This window comes from Hylaeus anthracinus, unplaced genomic scaffold, assembly GCF_026225885.1.
Source record: "Hylaeus anthracinus isolate JK02 unplaced genomic scaffold, UHH_iyHylAnth1.0_haploid 0, whole genome shotgun sequence".
NCBI lineage: Eukaryota > Metazoa > Arthropoda > Insecta > Hymenoptera > Colletidae > Hylaeus > Hylaeus anthracinus.
The window spans coordinates 23609340-23628101 of NW_026533254.1; the positions used below are offsets into that span (position 1 = coordinate 23609340).

Consider the following 18762-nt stretch of genomic DNA (forward strand, 5'->3'; position numbering starts at 1 on the left):
CGTGTCGTGATGTTCGGGAACTAGGAATATTTCGGGCAGAGTTTACTTTCCGAAGCAGGGGGCAATTAGGCGATGGCGAGGCATTACTTTCCCCGCGTTTTCACCGAGTCGATGGGTTCGATTCGTTCAACGGCGAAGGAAATGAGGAAAGTTACGTTCGAGAGGGCCAAGAAAACCGTGCAGTGTGAAAATATTTTCTCGCGGCGTTATCGAGTTTCCACCATTCATTCCGTTCGAATGCGCTCGCCGTGAAAAGCGTCGTTGCGATGGAAGTTACGCCGGGCACCTTATAGGGTGGACCGACAGGGACGTTAAGAAGAAGTTAAGGACTGCTTTATATCGCTTGTAGTCGCCGGAAATCCCAACGTAGCGCGCATCTGTCTGCTACCGAAACTTCCTACCCGTTTAATCCCCTTAATTTACGTTCGGATATCGAGAAATTTTCCTTGGATTTCCTTTGCTCGTTAGAATCGACTATGTACAGCGCGATACGAGGAACTCCGTTATAACTCCGCTTAGAACAAAAACACAGAACACTTGGAAGATAAAGACTTTGGGAAAGTTTTACGTTAAATGTCTTCCTGGATATTAATCGCCTAGGCCGCTAGTTTAATGTTTACCTTGGTCGATTGGATTGACTGAACCTGAGATAGGAAAGGTATCAGAAAGTATGCTGGAAATACAGCACACTAATCCATCTGAGGACTGACAATCTTCTCAAAGCGAATAAGGCATCAGATAACGCGATAGAAATCATCTTCCACGCTAACTTCTATAAGAAGACGAATCTCTGACGTAACCTCTAAGCTAAATCATGCACCACATAGGAATATAATCGAAGCAGACCGGGGAAAATCAAAATGAACTTCAGTCCGCCTAAATCTTCGCTGGCCCACCTGAGTTGTCCGTTTGATTCGCTAGGTGGCGCGGAGCTTCCCAAGTGGCGCTAGCTGTACGCACCGCTTTAAGGCTCAGTCCTGGGCAACAGAGTAGCCGACCTATTCGATGAACGTCGACGGACGATCGACAGATAGTAAACTGACTACAAGTATTACAAGAACAGTCCTAAAGCGTTTAAGCTTCGCGAAGAGCGACGAAGTTGGCGATTAATTGCTCGGTTAATTGTCTCGCGAAGTAACAACGGTGAAAGTTCGCGATGGTAATCGGGTAATGTCGTCAGGCGCGGGAGGGAAGCGAATAAATCGTTGGAGTTGCAAGGTTTGTAAACGGTGGCGGTATTTATAGTTGTAGCGGGGGTGGGAAGGAGGTAAGGCGAGGCGATAAGGGAAGAAGGGCCGACGGGTTTGCAGGAGGGGTTAAGGAGAAACCAGAAGCAGCCTTTTTATCCTCGGAGCTGCGATGGAAGAGGTTCTCGTTCGCAAATGAGGCACGAGCGGCGAGATAAGAGTGGAAAAGCCGCGGGCCAGGCCAGGGTCGAGCGTATACACGAATAAAGGGCGATCAAACGCGATAAAAACTCGGCTCGAGAACCGATAAGACCTAATTGAATGTTCCCTCTCGATTTTAGCTGGCCATAAAGCCGGAAACTTTAGACGAGGCCTGGCCTCTGCCGATAACCCTGCAGCCCCCTCTTCCCGCACAACCCCTACACTCCACCGTTCGACACACATTTCGCTTTTTGCATAACCTACTTTGCGACACACGGTGCGCATCGTAGATTCCTTTTCAGACGCGACGCGTGGACCCTCGCTTCGCATGGCTACTATGAGCGACAGGCTTCAGTCCATTTACGAGGGTCCGCCGCGACGGTGGCTCCACCTGGGCGATGTAAGAGGAAGAACTTTCTCTATTATGATAGTTGAAAGAAACTATTGTAACGTTTACTGCGAAATTCTGCTAGGAAGAGAAATTATAGGGGCTACCAAGGTCGGAATTAACGACGCCATCTTGTCAATTTAGAATATTTTTGAATTATCTCGATCCACGCTGTAAAGCGTCATCTGGTGGTTACAAAAAGCTTCGGTTATTCGACCTAACTCAATCTGAAGCGAAGGTACCCTCCTCGTTACACAACCACCGCCATTTTTTTTCTAAATTAAGCATATCACCGACATCATTTACTTTCTCGACCCAAGAAACATATTTCTCGAATCTCAAAAACATGCTAAACCGTCCATAAAAATCTCGAATGAATCGACCGTGCCGTTTGCCCGGAATAAATTCCTCGAATGCTACTGCCCTGATAGAGGAAATTCTGACGTTCCACGCGCGAGGATCTGGTAATACTATCACGTCTTCCGCGATCCCCCGGTAATTACAATCATCAATCTCCCTCGGAAACAAAGGCGCAAATGAAACGTGAGTTTATAAAACGCCCCGCCGAAGGGAAAGTGCACGGGAGTCGGGGGACGGGATTGCGGTTCGACGACTCGGCGCTTTTATCCCAAGCGCGACGGAAACGAGATTTATCGGCGCGGCCGCGCCGGAGGGGAAGAACCGAAATCGTTCCTCGAATCCCGCGGAACCGTGTCGGATTTTCGTCGCGTTTCGCAGACCAGAGAGTAAAATCGAGAAGGAACTCCTCGGTAAACCAGAGTTAGGAGAGAAATGTCACTCGGAAGCGAGGCACCCAATGAAATTTCGCCCGTCTCGCGGGGTTCCCCTTTTTCCCTCGCAGGGTGTCCTCCGGCGTTCGCCACCGGCGCAGAAGGCAGAATTTTCCCAGAAAACTTCGAACCCGTGGGTGAAGGGGAAACACTACTGTATAGATAGATTTCTTTTATTTAAGTTACTTAAAAATATAGCCATCTTCAATATTTAAGAAAGCGGTTGATCAGCGGCTTAGTTAATGCGATTACAAAATTTGTTGTAAGAAGAAAATTAAAATTAAGCTGTAATAGCTCGAGCTGTCGCATGCACCAGTATGAAAGACCGGAACAATCATTTGGAGGTTATAATGGTACAATTCCTCACCCGAGGTCATACTCCAGCACACTTCGTACCTTGTGATGCAGCTCAGAAGGTGGTGAACTGGACCACACACTGTTTCCTCCAGTCGAGAATTTTTTGCATCTCACACCCCATTGTTCAACCGCTTATATAGGCCTGAGTCAGAGCTAAAGACAGCCTTGCCCTCGCTAAATAGAATGAAAAATTGGAACGGCTGAACCTCTCACCTGCGCGCGTCCGCGCAGCTATGTAATTGACGCTAAGTAACGCGCAACGAGGCCAGATTACGTGCCTTGGGGCTATATACAAGGTAGAGAAGTTACTGTTATTTGTCTGCGGGGATTCAGTTGACGCGACAAGCAGATAGTTACGGGCTCGTTATCTCGTGTGAGCAGACGCATTTAATTCGAGACACTTGAACTCTTTCCGCTGTGGAAGTCGACGATTGCCGGGGTAGCTTCAAGCTGGCGCGACTGCACCAAATAATCGCATCATCTTGGAACGACTCGAAGATACTGGGGTTTGGGTAGGCTCGAATATGCTGAACCGATCGTTGGATCAGTGGGGGTTGTTGGTACATGTTGGTAGATGTTGGTAGACGATAGGTAGCCTAAGGATTCGAGTTGTGCTATTAAATTGTGGTAGCACCTCTTGTGCTCACCACTAGAGGGCCATCACCACCATAAAAGTAACAGAGGTAGCACGAGGACAACAGGTGTGTAGGAAGCTGAAGATATGTTGGAGACCATTAGCTATGAGGCGAGAAGTAAAAGGGAGCCTAAGTGGGGAGGTAGAAGAACAGCTTGACCTCAAAGACGACAGGGCCTTACGATATCATGGGGCTACCATAGGGGTTGCAAGGATCCATCCCTCACAGGCCTCAGGAATGGTCACTCAGCTATGGAGTTCCAGTTTTGATCCATCCCTTTTCTATCCTAACACCACAGAAGAACTAGTGTACACCTAGTCAGACTTAAACCTCATGGTGCTCGAGGCCTACCAGGTGAACAGTCTAGTCGAAGATAGAGCAACTCAAGCATCTATCAGACAAAAGGATAAACGAATTTTCGACGTGCACGGTGCTAAGTTATGGGGATTGAATCAAGCAAGCAGCACGCGAATCTCCGTTATCGAAAGCGTCATTCAGCCCAGGGAGCGGGGACACGGTCAGGTTTAATTAAAAGGCGGCTCCATAAATCTCTCGACCGGCAAGCGGGACCGTAAAGAGTCCTTTAAACGACTTATTGGTTCTCGACCTATTTCCTTAAAGGCTTCCGCGACTTTCCAGCTCTTCGTCTCGTTTCGCCGATTCGCCCATTATACGCTCGAAAGGATCGTCTCGAGACCGATGGTGTCCCCCTCTACTAGGCGACGTGCTCCGACCCCGACGATCACTGCTAATTTGGCGGAACCTCAGACACCCTATAGACTTAGTCGTCTCCGCTGTAAGCGTCTGTGCAGCCGTTGCTACAGGTTCAAGTTCGGATATGGCAAGTGTTTTGGCATTGGCTACAGGACGCTACATGGATTCCGCTGGTAGGCTACGTGGCAGGGATTGCGTACGTTCAAGCTCTCTTCGACTTAATTCCAACAAAGCTGGATCGGATTAATCCTCCGCCTAGGATACGTAGTTCCGAGGGATGTAGTGCCTGACGCCCCAATTAAATTCAGCTAACTGTTTAGCTATGGCACCGGATAGACGATAGAATGTACCCTGACTCGAGGACCCGGTGCACTCGGCAAAGGTAACATTGTCGAGGATGGATGCCCCGTCTCCCAAAGAAAGTTCTGCAAACGAACCCACAATGATAAGCCTCGTTATAGACGGTGCCCTCCGGTCTATCAGACGACGCACTAGAGCCTGAACGTAGACTGGTAATTTGGCGAAACTCCGGGCAACAGGGAATCGAATCTAAACGGATTCGACGAGCCTACCCGCGCCTGGTGTCCGCCTTTAGTTAGCGTCTCGCTTTCTTCGCGGTTCCTCCACTCGAGCCACCTCCTTCCAGTTCTTCGCGAGTTCGTCTTGCTCCGGAAATTCGGTCCAACGTCTCTTTGTGTCCCTCTCCCTCTCGCCCGTGCCACCGAGGCTGCAGACTCCCACGCCTCTAGCTGCTCCGGCTATCGATTTCAAGCTGCCAGGGCCGCGAAGACCCCTGGCTTCGTTGTGCTAACTCGTTACGCGGTATTACCAGCGTTGCCGATTATACTGCGACCAAACCACCCCTCCCCCTTTTTCTCTTCGCCCCACGTCTCCCGCCGTCCACTTTATTCTTATCTCCGATACCCCTTTCGAACCTTTGAGGTCAACAATCGTCGCCCCAGGTGCGTTGAAACAGGTTGCGCGAACCCTTAGGTCGTCCAAGTTACGGGACAATCGTTCCCTCGGGTGTATTAAAGTATCCTGCTGAGAACCTTAGGCTATCCTACATTGTAGCTAGTTTATTAATCTGAAAGAGAATGGGCGTTTCTTCGGATTTATTTTACCCTTCTAGAGCGATTTGTAATAGCGATAGAAAGATCTGTCTTATCGACTAAATGGTCTACGTTTTCGAGTATTATCGATAGAGTGGTCTGTAATACCAATAGAGCGACCTGCCTTATCGTTTAAGCATTCTACGTTATCGACAGTTTGCTTCACATCGAACATATAATACCTGCTGTCTCAAACATTCTCAACCAGTTGCTCTTCTGATTACAAACGCCTAAACGCTTGTCAGTTAATGACGTAACAGTTACGGTAACAGTTTATCAGGTCGGGATCAAGGAATTAATAATATCGAATCATGTATCAATTAGGCTAACCTGAACCATTCACCAGCATACCTATTTCATTATCCTACGTTTCATACATATATTACATTACACATGAATGGTTTATCAGGTATCAAGTAATCCAATATTATTAATTTATCACAATTTGCCCGCGATAGCACGTGTATCCGACCCCAGACCAGGGTCCCTACGTTACCGAGTGACCCGTAAGAAGCAGGTTACATTGGCGCACAGTGGCCAATAAACAGCCCCTTGGCCCCTTATTTTCTCCCAAAGCGGCGTTCATTTGTCACCGTGGATGTCGCTTCTATCGTTCCGCGCCACTTAAATTTGTTCTCCTTTTGTTCCCCGCCCCGTACAGGGGCTCCGTGTCGCCTTATCGCCACATCTACGGCTCATTTTGTAGCTACTTTCTCACACCCAGCAGGCCACTCTTTCTTTTTCGTATCCTGTCGCTCGTTATCTCCGCCCGCTCGCGCGCGCGTGCTCCTCTTTCCGCCTTTGTTACACCGATCCGTCTCTGTCTCGTGTTCCACCTCCCCGCCCCCGCCTCCTCCCTACCAGCATGCACGTCGATTTTCCATGCACGGGAAAGTCGAAACGCCGGAAGGAAACACGGCGCACATATCGGAGCAATGTAATCCCGGATGAAATGTTTGTGTAACGCGAGGAGAAGCGGTTGATTCGAATTCCCGGTCGCACTAAGCTGCCCCGATAAATGAAATTTCTTTATGCCCCCCGCCCCCGTTCCACCCGCCCCCTAAACACGCCACTCCGACAGGGCTAAACGCAATGGCAACTTTGCGCGAATTTTCCCGTGTTCACGCACTGCCGTGACGGATTTATCGGGAGCGATCTACTATACCAGTAGATCTATCTACGTTATCGACCAAACGTTCTGTGTTACCGAGGCTTGCCGGTAGAGTAATCCTGAATGTTCTACATTATCGAGAGAACGGTCTACCTTATCGACTCTTCTCGATGCACTCTTATTTAAAAATTCGCCAACGTCGATGACGCTAGCATTCCTTTCCATACCGTTCATGGGCGAATAAACGTAGACCGAAGGGGTCTGTTTCATAAAACGCGGCTGAAACATTCGAACATTCGTCGAAGCGTACGGGATCGATCATCCAGGCGGGGGATAAGTCGCGCGTTGCTCCTCGAGTTCTGACGTTCCCCTATCCCCATTGTCGTTCGATCGCTCCAGCCACGCGGGAGCCATTGTTTAGACGCGATTCACTCGGATTATCTTCCCCGTGTTAATTAGTTACGCGCGTTACACCTCCGTCGAGGTGTGCGCATCACATAAATTCCAATTAGGCTGGCCTATTCGCGAGGGACTCGGGATCCCTCGCGAACTCGATCAAATTGCTCGACGTTTTACAAGAACGTTCGGCGACTGAACCCTGGCTGCGAGCATTGACAATACTCCCACAAAGATGTAACAAAGAATACGTCCGCTTGAAACGAACATAGCTACTTTCTGCTACTAGCTGCCAAATTAAATCTCCGACGAAGAAGCCTACCTCCAATGAAATGGCACGTTCTAACATTCCGACGGATTGATCAGTAAGCTTTTTTCCGTGTTCCTCTCTTTACTTGGAGCGCAGAACGCGGCACAATTCGCCTCGATACGAGGAATACGTTGAATCGCGAATTCATCCGAGTAGGTGCATAACGCTCGAGAACGTCCCAGCGTAGCTGTGCATCCGTGACGTCGACGTCGACGTCGCCGTAGGACGCTCGCGGAAGGAGGGATACCACGACGACCCACATTCCGTCGAATTTAATTTCATGCCTTATCTCTGGTAACCACGGTACAATGCTTCAACTGGGGCGGCTGCGAAACCTTCTATCTTTCCCTTGTACGCTCCACATACACCGTCGCAACCTGCGCAACCCCGTCACGGTGTCTCCTTTCCTATTTGCAAACGTAATTTTTACCTGCGTTTTCACCACGAAAATATTCGTATCCCACGTTTTACACGATGTGTCAGCGACCCGTGGATACCATTTATCCGGCTCGATTCGTCGCAAACCAAAGTACAAACATTTCCTAACCTCAAAGTTTTCTTTCAGTCGGTTTGGAACGTTCATTATTTTTATTATTCCTAGGACGACACTGTTCGGATAATAGAAGGTTTAGTTAAGCGTTGCGCGGGTAACAAAGGTTCCGTGTTAAAGAAGAAGACGTGAAGCAAGGCTCGACAACCTAGTTTCCTTTAACGCGAGGCATGTACACAGAGGGTGACAGCTATTTACACGCGCTCGTTTCCATCCCTTCCACACCCTTCGGTTAATGAACGATCCACGGAGCTCTATCTAATACAGAGCTATCTAATATAGTTTACTGACGTAAACCACTGTGCATTTCAAAGGGAAATAGACAATTTGTCTCCGGAAGGAGTATGGGTCATGTTTGGGTCAGACGTCTTAATCAGATTAGGCTTGTGGGATTCTCATGGACGTTGTGGTGCCGGTTCTCCGTAAGGGAAAGCAAGAGAGGAGAGAAAATGATAGGTGCCTCTTGTTCTGGGTCTGCTAATCGACAACTTTAAAAGTCGAATGTCTCAAGAATTAACGACGTAAGGTCTGCGTTGGGTCCTGGCCTTTTCTTTTTAAAATTCCTACCAAGAATATCGAGTTTCCCATGTAGTCATCCTTCGCCAGCCACAGGACGTGCTATAGTACATCCGTCTAAATATTCTTTTCGTATCTTCGCAGGAAATAGCTCTTCGGAAATAACCCAATCGGTCACTTCGTATAAATCACCCCGGCGCGAACTCCCATTTCCTCAATGGACGCTGAAAAGAATCGCGTCCCGGTCCTGTAGCCTGTATTTTTCAATTTCCTGCCAGCGAGCGTCCCATTACGGGGGAGTTAATAATCGGACGGCTCGATTTCCCGAAATAAATGTCCCGCTTTCGCGCTTTTAACCAGCCAGCAAAAGTTGGATGGGAAGCGCGGCCGGAGTCGGTGGCTGATAAAGCGATCGCGTCCCATCGCGCGTACACGGACGTGTTACGCGGCAGAAATAGCCTCACAATCGACCTCCAGCCGCGTATCCGCCTCCTACACGGTGCAAGAGCCCCTCCTGGTACACGTGCTTTGTAACAAACGTATGTAACCGCGCGACTCAGCCAACACGCACGCTATCGCGCACGGTGGACTACATACGCCGCGAACTGCCCGCTCCTCCGCCTCGCTGTGTCCACGCTCGTTTCAATGCTCGCGTATCTACGCGTAGCTATCTCTTTCGCCTTTTGACCAGACGGGCCAACCGCGGGGAACAGTCAGGCAGTTGGGAGTCGACGCCGCCATTGCACGAGGCCGCCATTGCAGGCCCCGAGCAGGGTTGCCACGAGTCGAGGGAAATCGGCCGCGTTGGGCCTTACGCGACGTATTGAGGTACACTGGACAGGGGGATAGCAAAGTGGTGCGTATAAGGAACAAGGATACAGCAATTCGTGACGCCGCGCTTGGCTCAACGCAACCTCGCGGAAAGAATTCAATTGAAAAGGGATGACTATCGATCTTCGAGATTTAATGTACCGAAGTCAAGGGATGTTCCGTAGGAGATCCCTAATCGAGGGCACGTTCATCCTGACGGAATCTGTTTCAAACTCTCTGTCGAGTCTTCGCTAGCAGACTCGGCACAAGAGACAAAGATACAGCGATGTAGCTTCCTTCCTAGCTCTGTGTGACGTCACCAGACTCGTCAGCACACACCATGGAGACTGTTGTCATAGGACTGTCGACATAGGACGTTGACATCCGAGGACATGATTATTTCAGGACGTGGTCATCTCAGGACATGAATCCTAGAGCATTGGTCATCTCAGGATTATGCCTTCTCATGTATATATAGTTACGAGTATCCGTGAATAAATATGCATAGGCACCAACGACCAGAACGAGGATACCCCACCATGTCATCCACTTGCGTCGACATGTTTGCGATGTAACCTCGGGACGTTTGCTGATCTAGCAGCAGTTTACTTCGTAGTTTGTCGTGCTTTATACCGCGAAGGCATTCTATATCTCAGAGAGCACGACTGCGGATAACAAGGGGCACGAGAATCTTATAGAATGCATCGAGCAGTTGCCTTCCTTCCTCGAGGAATTCTTGTTTGACGGAACGACGTCGTTAGGATTTTTCCGCAGGAGGCGACGCGCACCAGAGAAAAGGAAATAAAGTACACCTCGAACGAGAGATAGGAGAGAACTGCAGGTATAACGAGGAGAATGCTCCTCTGTTGTTCCAATACGCTTTGAGGAATCCAGCTTCGAGACATTATAGAAACGATGATCCTACGGAAAAGTCGAAAACCATTGTCGTCAAAATTGAACATTGATTGGTCCGACACTATGATGCCGGGAGTCTGAGCTGGAGACCCGTCGTGTGCAGTCTCGAGGAAAGAATTCAGTTGAAAAGGGATGACTATCGATCTTCGAGATTTAATGTACCGAGGTCAAGGGATGTTCCGTAGGAGATCCCTAATCGAGGACACGTTCATCCTGACGGAATCTGTTTCAAACTACTCGTCGGATCGTGCATGCATCGAAAATTCTATCTTAAACAAATCATCGTCGGCGCGATTCTTCCTTCGCCGCGACAACTAACAGTGGCATTCAGGGCCAGACATCTGACGCACAGAATTTCCGGAAACAAGTTGCGCGCGGATGGCTTGCGTAACAACGTACGCGTAATTTTCGCGTCTCGTTTCGCTAGAATCGAAATATGCAAACATGTAGAGGAATTCGGATGACGTAATTTCGAATTAGTTCTGAAATCTAAATGAAAACAAGGACCGTTTAAACGAAAATCATTGGTTCGGAACCGGAAATGCTGTAGGATATTCGAAGGTCGTCTATATATTTTTCTAAACAACGGAATTCGATAAAGTAGCAAATTTTACGAGGAAAAGTATCAAGGTACACTTGTCTTAATCGCGATACCTTCAGAGATATTCGGCTCTGAATATCAGTCCTTGGATGGTTATGGGGTTGCCATAAGTTGAGCGAAATTGACTGCGTTGAGCCTTGCGCGACGCAATAAGGATTAGTAGAGGGGAAACCTAGTGTAGAGTGGCGCGTATAAGAAACAAGGATGCAACGATTTGTGACGTCAGTTCGGCTCAACGTTGGCAACCCTGTCCCTACACTCTCCGGTTTGTCCGTGGCCCTTTAACTCGGAAAACTCCTTATATCATGAAGATATCCCGTGGAAGTTTCGAATTCCCTGGTTAGTTCACGATAGCATCTATCACTCGCGTTTAACCACGTGATCCCCAACGGACGCTTACACGGTAACGTCTAAGATCCGTTTACCCGAGGATCTTGGGGATCTCACACGAGGCCTTAATTGCCGAGTAAGGAGCAATTAGTCCGGCAGAGGGGGCGAGGGGACGTCTAATCGGATAACGCTAATCTCTACGACAGGCTTGCCACCGCACCAGATGGACGAGGCTCGAGGGAGGATAGTGGAACGATAGGAGGCGACCGGTTGCGGCTGCAGCTGCGGCGTCGGTCGCTGCACCTGCAGCTGCAGCTGCGGCGACGGCGACGACGGCGACGCTGCCGGTAGCAGCGTTTTGATAAGACGACGGAACGATGCAGAGCACGGGCGACTACTATCAGAGGGCGCCGAGATGCTGTCCAGGAAGAAATGCAAATGCGAACGCTGAGGCCTTGCGGATCAGCACGTCCGTCAGGGGCGCGGAACTGCTCTGCTGTTGCTGCAGCTGCAGCACCGCGACGTCCACCAAGACGCCCGGACTTTTGGCCAGTCTGGGGGTCTGCGTTCTCGTGCTGGGCTACGCGCTGCTTGGCGCGTTCGCGTTCATGGCCTTGGAGGGTGGCCTCAAATCGGTGAGTGGACTTCTAGCAGCTTAGACTCTCTTAGGATCTTCCGAGGATTCCCCTCACTTCCATAGGACCTATACCCTCCTCCCCAGGAGACACCAATTAACCTAGAGTATACGGTTCGGGTATCCCTGTATTCCCTCTAATAGAAATTTGCCTATTCCAGGATTCGACGAGCGAGCTGCTTCCCAGCGGCCCGAAGGCCGAGGGAGGATCGTACGTTGTGCCGAGCCTCGAGGATGACACCGTAGCCATGGAGCTCAGGGCGCGCACCGTGGAGAGGCTTTGGAGCATCACCGAAGATCTGAACGTGCTGTACAAAGAAAATTGGACGAGACTAGCAGCCAGAGAGGTGTTCGAGTTTCAGGAGAACCTCGCTCGCGGTCTTAGGCGGACTTCCTCGCAATACGAATCATCGCGATCCAGGGATCACGCAGTAGATAGGCGGCCGCACCGACGGTGGACCTTCAGCGGTAGCTTGTTGTACTCTCTGACGCTGATCACGACAATAGGTAATGTTCGCTATCCTGGTATATTTATCACATTCGATGCAACACTTGTAATTACAAACTGCCAACCGAGGGACTGAGTCTAAAACCTACTTACCTGTAAAAATCAAATCCTGTACAGATAGAAGGATGTCTACCTAATCTAAAGCCGCGTACCTGATACTAGCCATTGTCATCATAAACGATCCTAACGTTAATCGCTCGATCGACGTTTCAGGGTACGGCAGTGTAGCGCCTCGCACGGTTTGGGGTCGTTTGATCACCATAGTTTACGCTCTGGCCGGGATTCCCCTGATGCTGGTCTATTTGAGCACGGTTGGCGACGTTCTCGCGAGGAGCTTCCGCCGTTTGTACGGGCGGCTTTGCAGGCCACGTAATTGCACGAGGAAGCAACAACCACCGCCCCCTCCACCGCCAGTCGGCGGTATCATGAGCAAGACGTATAGATACGACAACCACGTCGACTCTAAATCCGGCAATTACTATTCGGCCAGCAGGGAGAGCTCCTGCGACGATTTAGGGACGCGGGGCACCAGCAGTGCGATTCTGCTGGATTGCGGAAGCGAAGGCCTCCTGCACGCTACCACCAGCTCTACTGCCGCCCTTCAGGTACGATACTCTTTAGGGTCATGTAACATCCACGTGTTACATTCGTATTATTAAAAACAACGGTGATATATTAGTTACAAATCCGCATTTAATTAAATGTCCCGGGTTCGAGAATCCCTTCTCTTAACAGGTCGTCTAGCCTATTTCTGACCTGGCTTATTGTTCCAGGACGTGTCGTCTGGCAACGGTAAACGCCACTTTCATCCGTGCTCCCTGTCCCTGTCGACGAGCTCGTCGCCTGGCTATGTGGTGGAGACGAACACCGTCAGGATACCGATAAGCCTATGCCTGGTGATCATGCTGATTTACATATGCGGCGGCGCCGTAATGTTCAATCGACTGGAGGGCTGGAGCCTTCTAGAAGGCGGTTACTTCTGCTTCACGAGCCTCGGAACGATCGGGTTTGGCGACCTGATGCCGGTCGGAAGAAACGCGGCGTCCGCCACCCTGGAGGAGCTCAGCCTGTGCGCCTGCTCGCTCTACATACTCGCCGGGATGGGCCTGATCGCCATGTGCTTCAACCTCGTCCAGGAGGAGGTGGTACGCGTGGTCAGGGTCTTCGGTAGAACCTGCGGCATGTCGTCGGGGGTGGTGGTCGGACCTATCGGTGGTACAGGTATCCCTGATGCAGGCATTCGACGGGGAACCGCCAGATCGTTCCGGGCGAGAAAGAATCTCCCAGTTCCGCTTTAGACCGTGACCTTGACACTTTGAGCCCGGCGACCGTACCGTCACCGGGTTAAGATACTTTTACACCTTAAAGCGTTCTTCGAGTATCCACTGCCAGAGATATCTTTCTACGTCTTTATTTGCTACGCTATTATAATTCTGTAACCGTAAGGTTGAACTACGAGCAGGTGTCGGGCTCGATAGTGTCGAATTTTTGACGAGCAAACGTGTTACACTTTCCAAGAGAGCGGTACTGATCCAATCGCGTCGGGGATTTCGATCGAGCATCTTGACCACTCTGCATAAAACCCCTTCAATTAAAATCATTTGTCGTGCCACGCGTACCGAAGCCCCGGTGTCGGCGAAAGGGAGTGACCACGGCTCTGTTTTCCAGCAGGTGCCGGTCTTGGGCTCAAAGGCGACCTCGACGACGGCGGAGGCACCAGCGATTCGCGACTGTCCGAACAGGAAGACGAAGCAATCGCCATGTCCATGGTGCCAACATCCTGACAGCATCAGGCCAGGAGCCCCGGCGACGGGAAGCTCCTGGCCCACGCGTCCAACACTGCCATAAAGCCATCGCCCGGCCATCACTCTCTGCCACGCAAGAAAACGCCATCCGACGTTAGGAACGCCGCCTCAACGCAACAGTTTCAGCGCGCTCAGTCGCTGAGGCGGAGCTGCCTGTCGCCTACTCAGTATCATCAGCAGCAGCATCACGCGCATCGTCAGCAGGAGAGCTCGTTGCATTTCGAATACTTTGTGCCGCGAAGCGTCAGCGAGTTCAATCTGGCCGCAGCGGCAGTCACCGACATTGCTGTCCCACCGCCGCCGCCCTCGTCCGTTCTAAGACCCGCCTCCGCGATCACGCCCCCGGTCGCTTCCGTCGTGAACCCAGTCCCGTTGAACCAGTCGCGTCTATTGGAGTGCACCGCCACTACGACCAGGAGTCGCGAGAAGATGGTCACCTTCGAGGACGAGGGTGTTAACTGTGCCACCTCCACGCCCACCAGGAAGAACGTCTCCGCCCTCGACAATGTTTTCATGTGACGCTGCAATCACGGTTGAACGCGAGTGCCAGACTCCATGTGAACGTAGGCGGGGACGAGCTCTCGGGGCGTGGCCTTATCGCGAACCGATCAAAGACCACGCCCTTTAGACACAACGAGAAAGATCGAAACGAATCGTTTTGCGCTCTGTTTGCTCAATAACGATGCTGGTCGATAAGATTGACGAAGGACGAGTATATAGACGTTCTTGGACAGGCGAAATCTGAGATGGAAGATTTATAAAAGGAAGGCGGTACTGTACAGGCCCATGAGAGAAACGCTGCGACGTGTAATGAAAACAGCGATTCTCGATTGTATGATAATAGATACTCTCACTGTTGGCGAGAAGAACAACCTGCAGGCGATGCAAGATGCGTTTGCTGGAAGACTAGGAACACTGTTCGACGTCTACCAATGTCTCGAGGAACCGAGAATGTGTCGTATAACTCTGAGCCTTCGGAGCATTTCTTCGTCGATAGAACTGCTCGTGTACAGATCTTCTGGTTTGAAGATGTTCGAGCTAATTACGACAAGAGTGTCTCGAACGCGATCCCTGCAATTCCCGGTTCACGAGAGGCGGGAGAGGACCGCCTGAATGGAAAACAAAAAAACACTAGATTTCTATCGTTTAAATTATAACAACCGTTACTGTAACACTAATTAATACTCTTAATCGCTGCTGATATTCTTCTTCTTACCATTATCGTTGCTAGGTTACACAGCTGCCCGCGAAACTGCGACTTCGCTGGCGAACATACTTTGTACGACGCGTCACGCGTCAAACATCTACGAACTATCGAAATATACGATTACGACGCCTCTTTCTCTTCCAGTTATCTTTTTTTCGAGACCTGATTGTACAATTGACCGAAAAAGTATGCGAGGTTCGATTTCGAGGGCTGACCAGTGCGTAATGGGCGTGGCGTACACTGAGAAGGTGGATATGCCAGGGTGGAACTTCTTACGGTCAGTCGTAGCGTAACTTGTAAGGAACTCGCGTTGGAAACTTGATTCTTTATAGTTTACAACTTTGAAATGCGCGTTTTGTCGTGATTATAGTCGGATCAAAAATTCGTTTGCATTTTGTACCTCTTGAAGGAATAATTCGGAGCGAGGAGTCGGGAGGTGGGCCAAGAGGCGGAGCAAAGAGTCGAGAGGTGGGGCAAGAGGCGGTGCGAAGAGGCGAGAGGTGGGAGAATGGGTGATGAAACTGAACACTATACGGAAAAGTCACGATTGGTCAATAATAAATTCCGTTCCGACCAGATGAAAGCTGTGTATTACGTGAACACGTGAAACCCACTATAATTAAACAATATGTTCTCTTTCCTTTTCCGTCACGAGTGAGAAAAAAAATACACATAGTCCGTTTACAACGCTTCTCATTCATCTCTCCCATTCTAATTTTTATTTTTCAATCGTCAGGTTTCATTCTCCATATAATTATACAGCATTCACGTGAATTGTAATTTTGGGACATTCGAAATTTAAGGTAAGAAGTGTTTAAATCTTCTAACTATGCATTATATGAATTGTGGTAGGGCCTAGAACTAAACCGTTTATTTATTCTACTTTTATTTTTTTGAAGTTTGTACCGCAAGACTATTGGATTATTTATCTAATAGTTTCGTTACACTATTTTTCGATGCATTGGTTATTAATTTCTGTGTGATAAGCACTTTAGAATTAATGTGTCGTTTAATCGACTAATCATTTTCAACGTTAATCGTCATCCTCTTCACAATAATCCCACTCCTCTTCTTGAGTATTTGGCTTAAGCGGTGGCGCAACCGTGCTCTCGTCCTCGATATTTGGAGTCGTGTTATAGTTACCAAAGCCCAGATTATAGAAAAACCCTATATTAAATAGAAACTTGTTTATATCGTTTGACCGGCCAATATTTTCTAGCTTACACTGAGTTTGATATAATCTAGAACAGGGTTCGACACTGTAGAAAAACGTCGTAGTGGGACTGTCCCGATTTGTGGTAAGGTCTCTCTCTCTCCGTTCTTAGAAGGTGCAAGCGTGTTGAACCCTGCTCTAGGATATCTGTTTCTTTCGTAGATACAAAAAGAATTCAAAGGAAAGTTAAACAGTTAGGTTTGTTCGCCAAGAAACAAAATTTATCACGAAATATTTTTGTTCAGATGTTTCAACCTTTAATTTTGCTTATGAAATCTTCTCCCTTTTCCTTATCGGTATCCTCTTCATCTTCGTTATCCGATGTCTGCTTTATATTTTGATAAACGGTACATCCTATGTCCATGGTATGATTAACTATGAATTGAATGGTACAGAAAACCATAAGGAGTAATATGGGCAGGCATAAGGTGCTCTCTACGTCATCCAGAAAATTATTCAACCACTCTGGTAGTAGTTCGCCACTCATTTTCATTCGGAATCGTTGTACTTGGTAAGCTTATGCGAAAACGTCCAAGCTAACCTTCGAATGTACAGTCGTTTTTCCTGTCTGAAGTACGAATAATATTATTTTGAGGCTAGTCGTTATCAGAATGAGCAGAAAACTGTTTTCGAAACAATTTCGTGAATCATATTCTTGTTAATTTAGCCAAAGAAAAATGTCATTGCCGAAACGCACGTCAGTTATGGCGTAAATTCATTCAAAAGCTGACTCTTTCATAAATGAACTATCGATACTCGAGTAATCGATTCCTGCGAGCTTCTTTCCACTTTATATATTATTCTACTACTAGATAGACCAATTTATATTCAGATGGTCAAAATTCTATCAGTTCAGATCGTCTCAGAACTTTGAAACTCGAAATATACATCTTAATACACATCTGTGAGACATATGGATCTAATTTACTGTTTAGTTTCCTAGATACGATTAAAAATAATGTTAATGTTTTTCGAAGTTTTGAGTCTCGGCGATCTTTTCGATTTTATCACACTTTACCGAACTTCTGATGTCAAAATGTAAAATGCGGCCAAAAATAGATACATACAACATTACCTTCGAGCCACCTCTTGGCATATCATGTTCTTCTGACACCAGGAGTAAAATTTGGGCCAGAATTTCATACGTACCAAAGATTCGAAGAGGTGGCAGCACGAGGAATCTTTGGTACGTATGAAATTGTGGCTCGAATTTTACTCTTGATATCAGGACAACATGATATGCGAAGAGGTGGCACGAGGAATCTTTGGTTTGTACGAAATTCTGGCCCGAATTTTACTCCTGATATCAGGAGGACATGATATGCGAAGAGGTGGCACGATTGCGCCTACGAGCAGGCAACCGGCTCGACATATATGTAAGTAAAGGTTCCCTAATTCAAGGGGCACATTTCCGGTACGTATGGAAATTCTGGCGCGGTTTTACATTTTGGTATCAGGAGAACATGATATGCGAAGAGGTGGCACGTTTGCTCCTACGTGCAGGCAACCGTCCCGACATATCTGTAAATACAGGTTGTCCCTTCATTTCCTTCCACATTTCCCTTTAACGCCCCCCACCCCCATTTCCTGGTATATTTCCCTTTAGTTTTCCTCCATTTACTAGTATATTTCCCTTTAATTTCCCTCCATTACCTTGCACATTTCCCTTTAATATTCCTCCATTTCCTGGTATATTTCCCTTTACTTCCTGGTACGCTTCCATATAATTTCCCCTCATTTCTGTGATCCTTCCAGGTTTAACAATGTTGCAACGGCTCCGCTCAAAACTTCAACAATGTTGCAAAGTCGAGTCGATTTTTCAGATTTTGTCACATTTTACAGTACTTCTGGCTTGCCACTTTGTTGTATTTCTGAGCGTTGCAACTTTGTTGAATTTTGTTGAATTCAACAATGTTGCAAGTCGCTTTCCGCAAAACTACAACAATGTTGCAAAGCCGATTTCTCCGATTTTGTCACATTTTGTCGAACTTTTGAGTTGCCACTTTGTTGTACTTCTGAGCGTCGCAACTTTGTTGAATTTTGAGCGGCGTCGAGTTCAACAATGTTGCAAATTGCTCCCCTCAAAACTACAACAATGTTGCAAATTGCTCCTCTCAAAACTACAACAATGTTGCAAAGACGAGTCGATTTTTCGGATTTTGTCACATTTTGCCGAACTTCTGAATTGCAACTTTGTTGTACTTCTGAGCGTTGCAACTTTGTTGAATTTTGAGCCGATTCGAGTCCAACAATGTTGCAAATCGCCCGCTTAAAATTGTGATGGGAAATGTCGCATTTTTACTCCTGGTAACAGGAGAACATGATATGCGAAGAGGTGGTACGAGGAATACATGGTACGTATGAAATTCTGGCCTGACTTTACTCCTGGTATCTGGAGGACATGATATTCGAGGAGGTGGCACAAGGAATCTTTGGTACGTATGAAATTGTGGCTCGAATTTTACTCCTGG

The 18762-nt window shown here is 48.3% G+C and overlaps 3 protein-coding genes across 7 annotated transcripts in view; 2 read left to right on the plus strand and 1 right to left on the minus strand.

The window, feature by feature from the left end:
* LOC128895406 (potassium channel subfamily K member 18) overlaps positions 1-13985 on the plus strand; it is a 33927-nt gene extending 19942 nt beyond the window's left edge. For 2 of the 5 annotated variants that reach the window (XM_054157959.1, XM_054157968.1), the window contains exons 2-6: positions 11131-11559; positions 11720-12065; positions 12280-12671; positions 12840-13287; positions 13735-13985. In XM_054157959.1, coding sequence (XP_054013934.1) covers positions 11302-11559; positions 11720-12065; positions 12280-12671; positions 12840-13287; positions 13735-13850 — 1560 coding nt within the window. In that variant the 5' untranslated portion in view covers positions 11131-11301 and the 3' untranslated portion in view covers positions 13851-13985. Of the gene's footprint in view, positions 1-11130; positions 11560-11719; positions 12066-12279; positions 12672-12839; positions 13288-13734 lie in introns of those variants that run through there. The other 3 variants (XM_054157993.1, XM_054157984.1, XM_054157976.1) reach the window with 2 other exon arrangements.
* Positions 13854-15718, plus strand: LOC128894458 (uncharacterized; the record flags this gene model as incomplete). Its single annotated transcript, XM_054156183.1, has 1 exon — positions 13854-15718. A coding segment is annotated over one exon (537 nt), but the record flags the coding sequence as incomplete, so codon positions are not given.
* A 186-nt stretch (positions 15719-15904) lies between these two features.
* LOC128895433 (uncharacterized) lies at positions 15905-17191 on the minus strand. The gene is made up of 2 exons (XM_054158022.1): positions 16547-17191; positions 15905-16245 (listed from the first exon to the last, which is right to left on the minus strand). Exons 1-2 carry the CDS (start codon positions 16782-16784, stop codon positions 16112-16114), a joined length of 372 nt encoding a protein of 123 aa, XP_054013997.1. The 5' UTR covers positions 16785-17191; the 3' UTR covers positions 15905-16111.
* Positions 17192-18762: the final 1571 nt, after the last annotated feature.

Coding starts and splice junctions, on each gene's coding strand:
- LOC128895433 (XM_054158022.1), bottom strand. CDS start 16,784: ATGAAAATGAGTGGCGAACTACTACCAGAGTGGTTGAATAATTTTCTG. Junction 16,246..16,546: donor TTTCATAAGCAAAATTAAAG/GTTGAAACATCT, acceptor TATTTAATATAG/GGTTTTTCTATAATCTGGGC.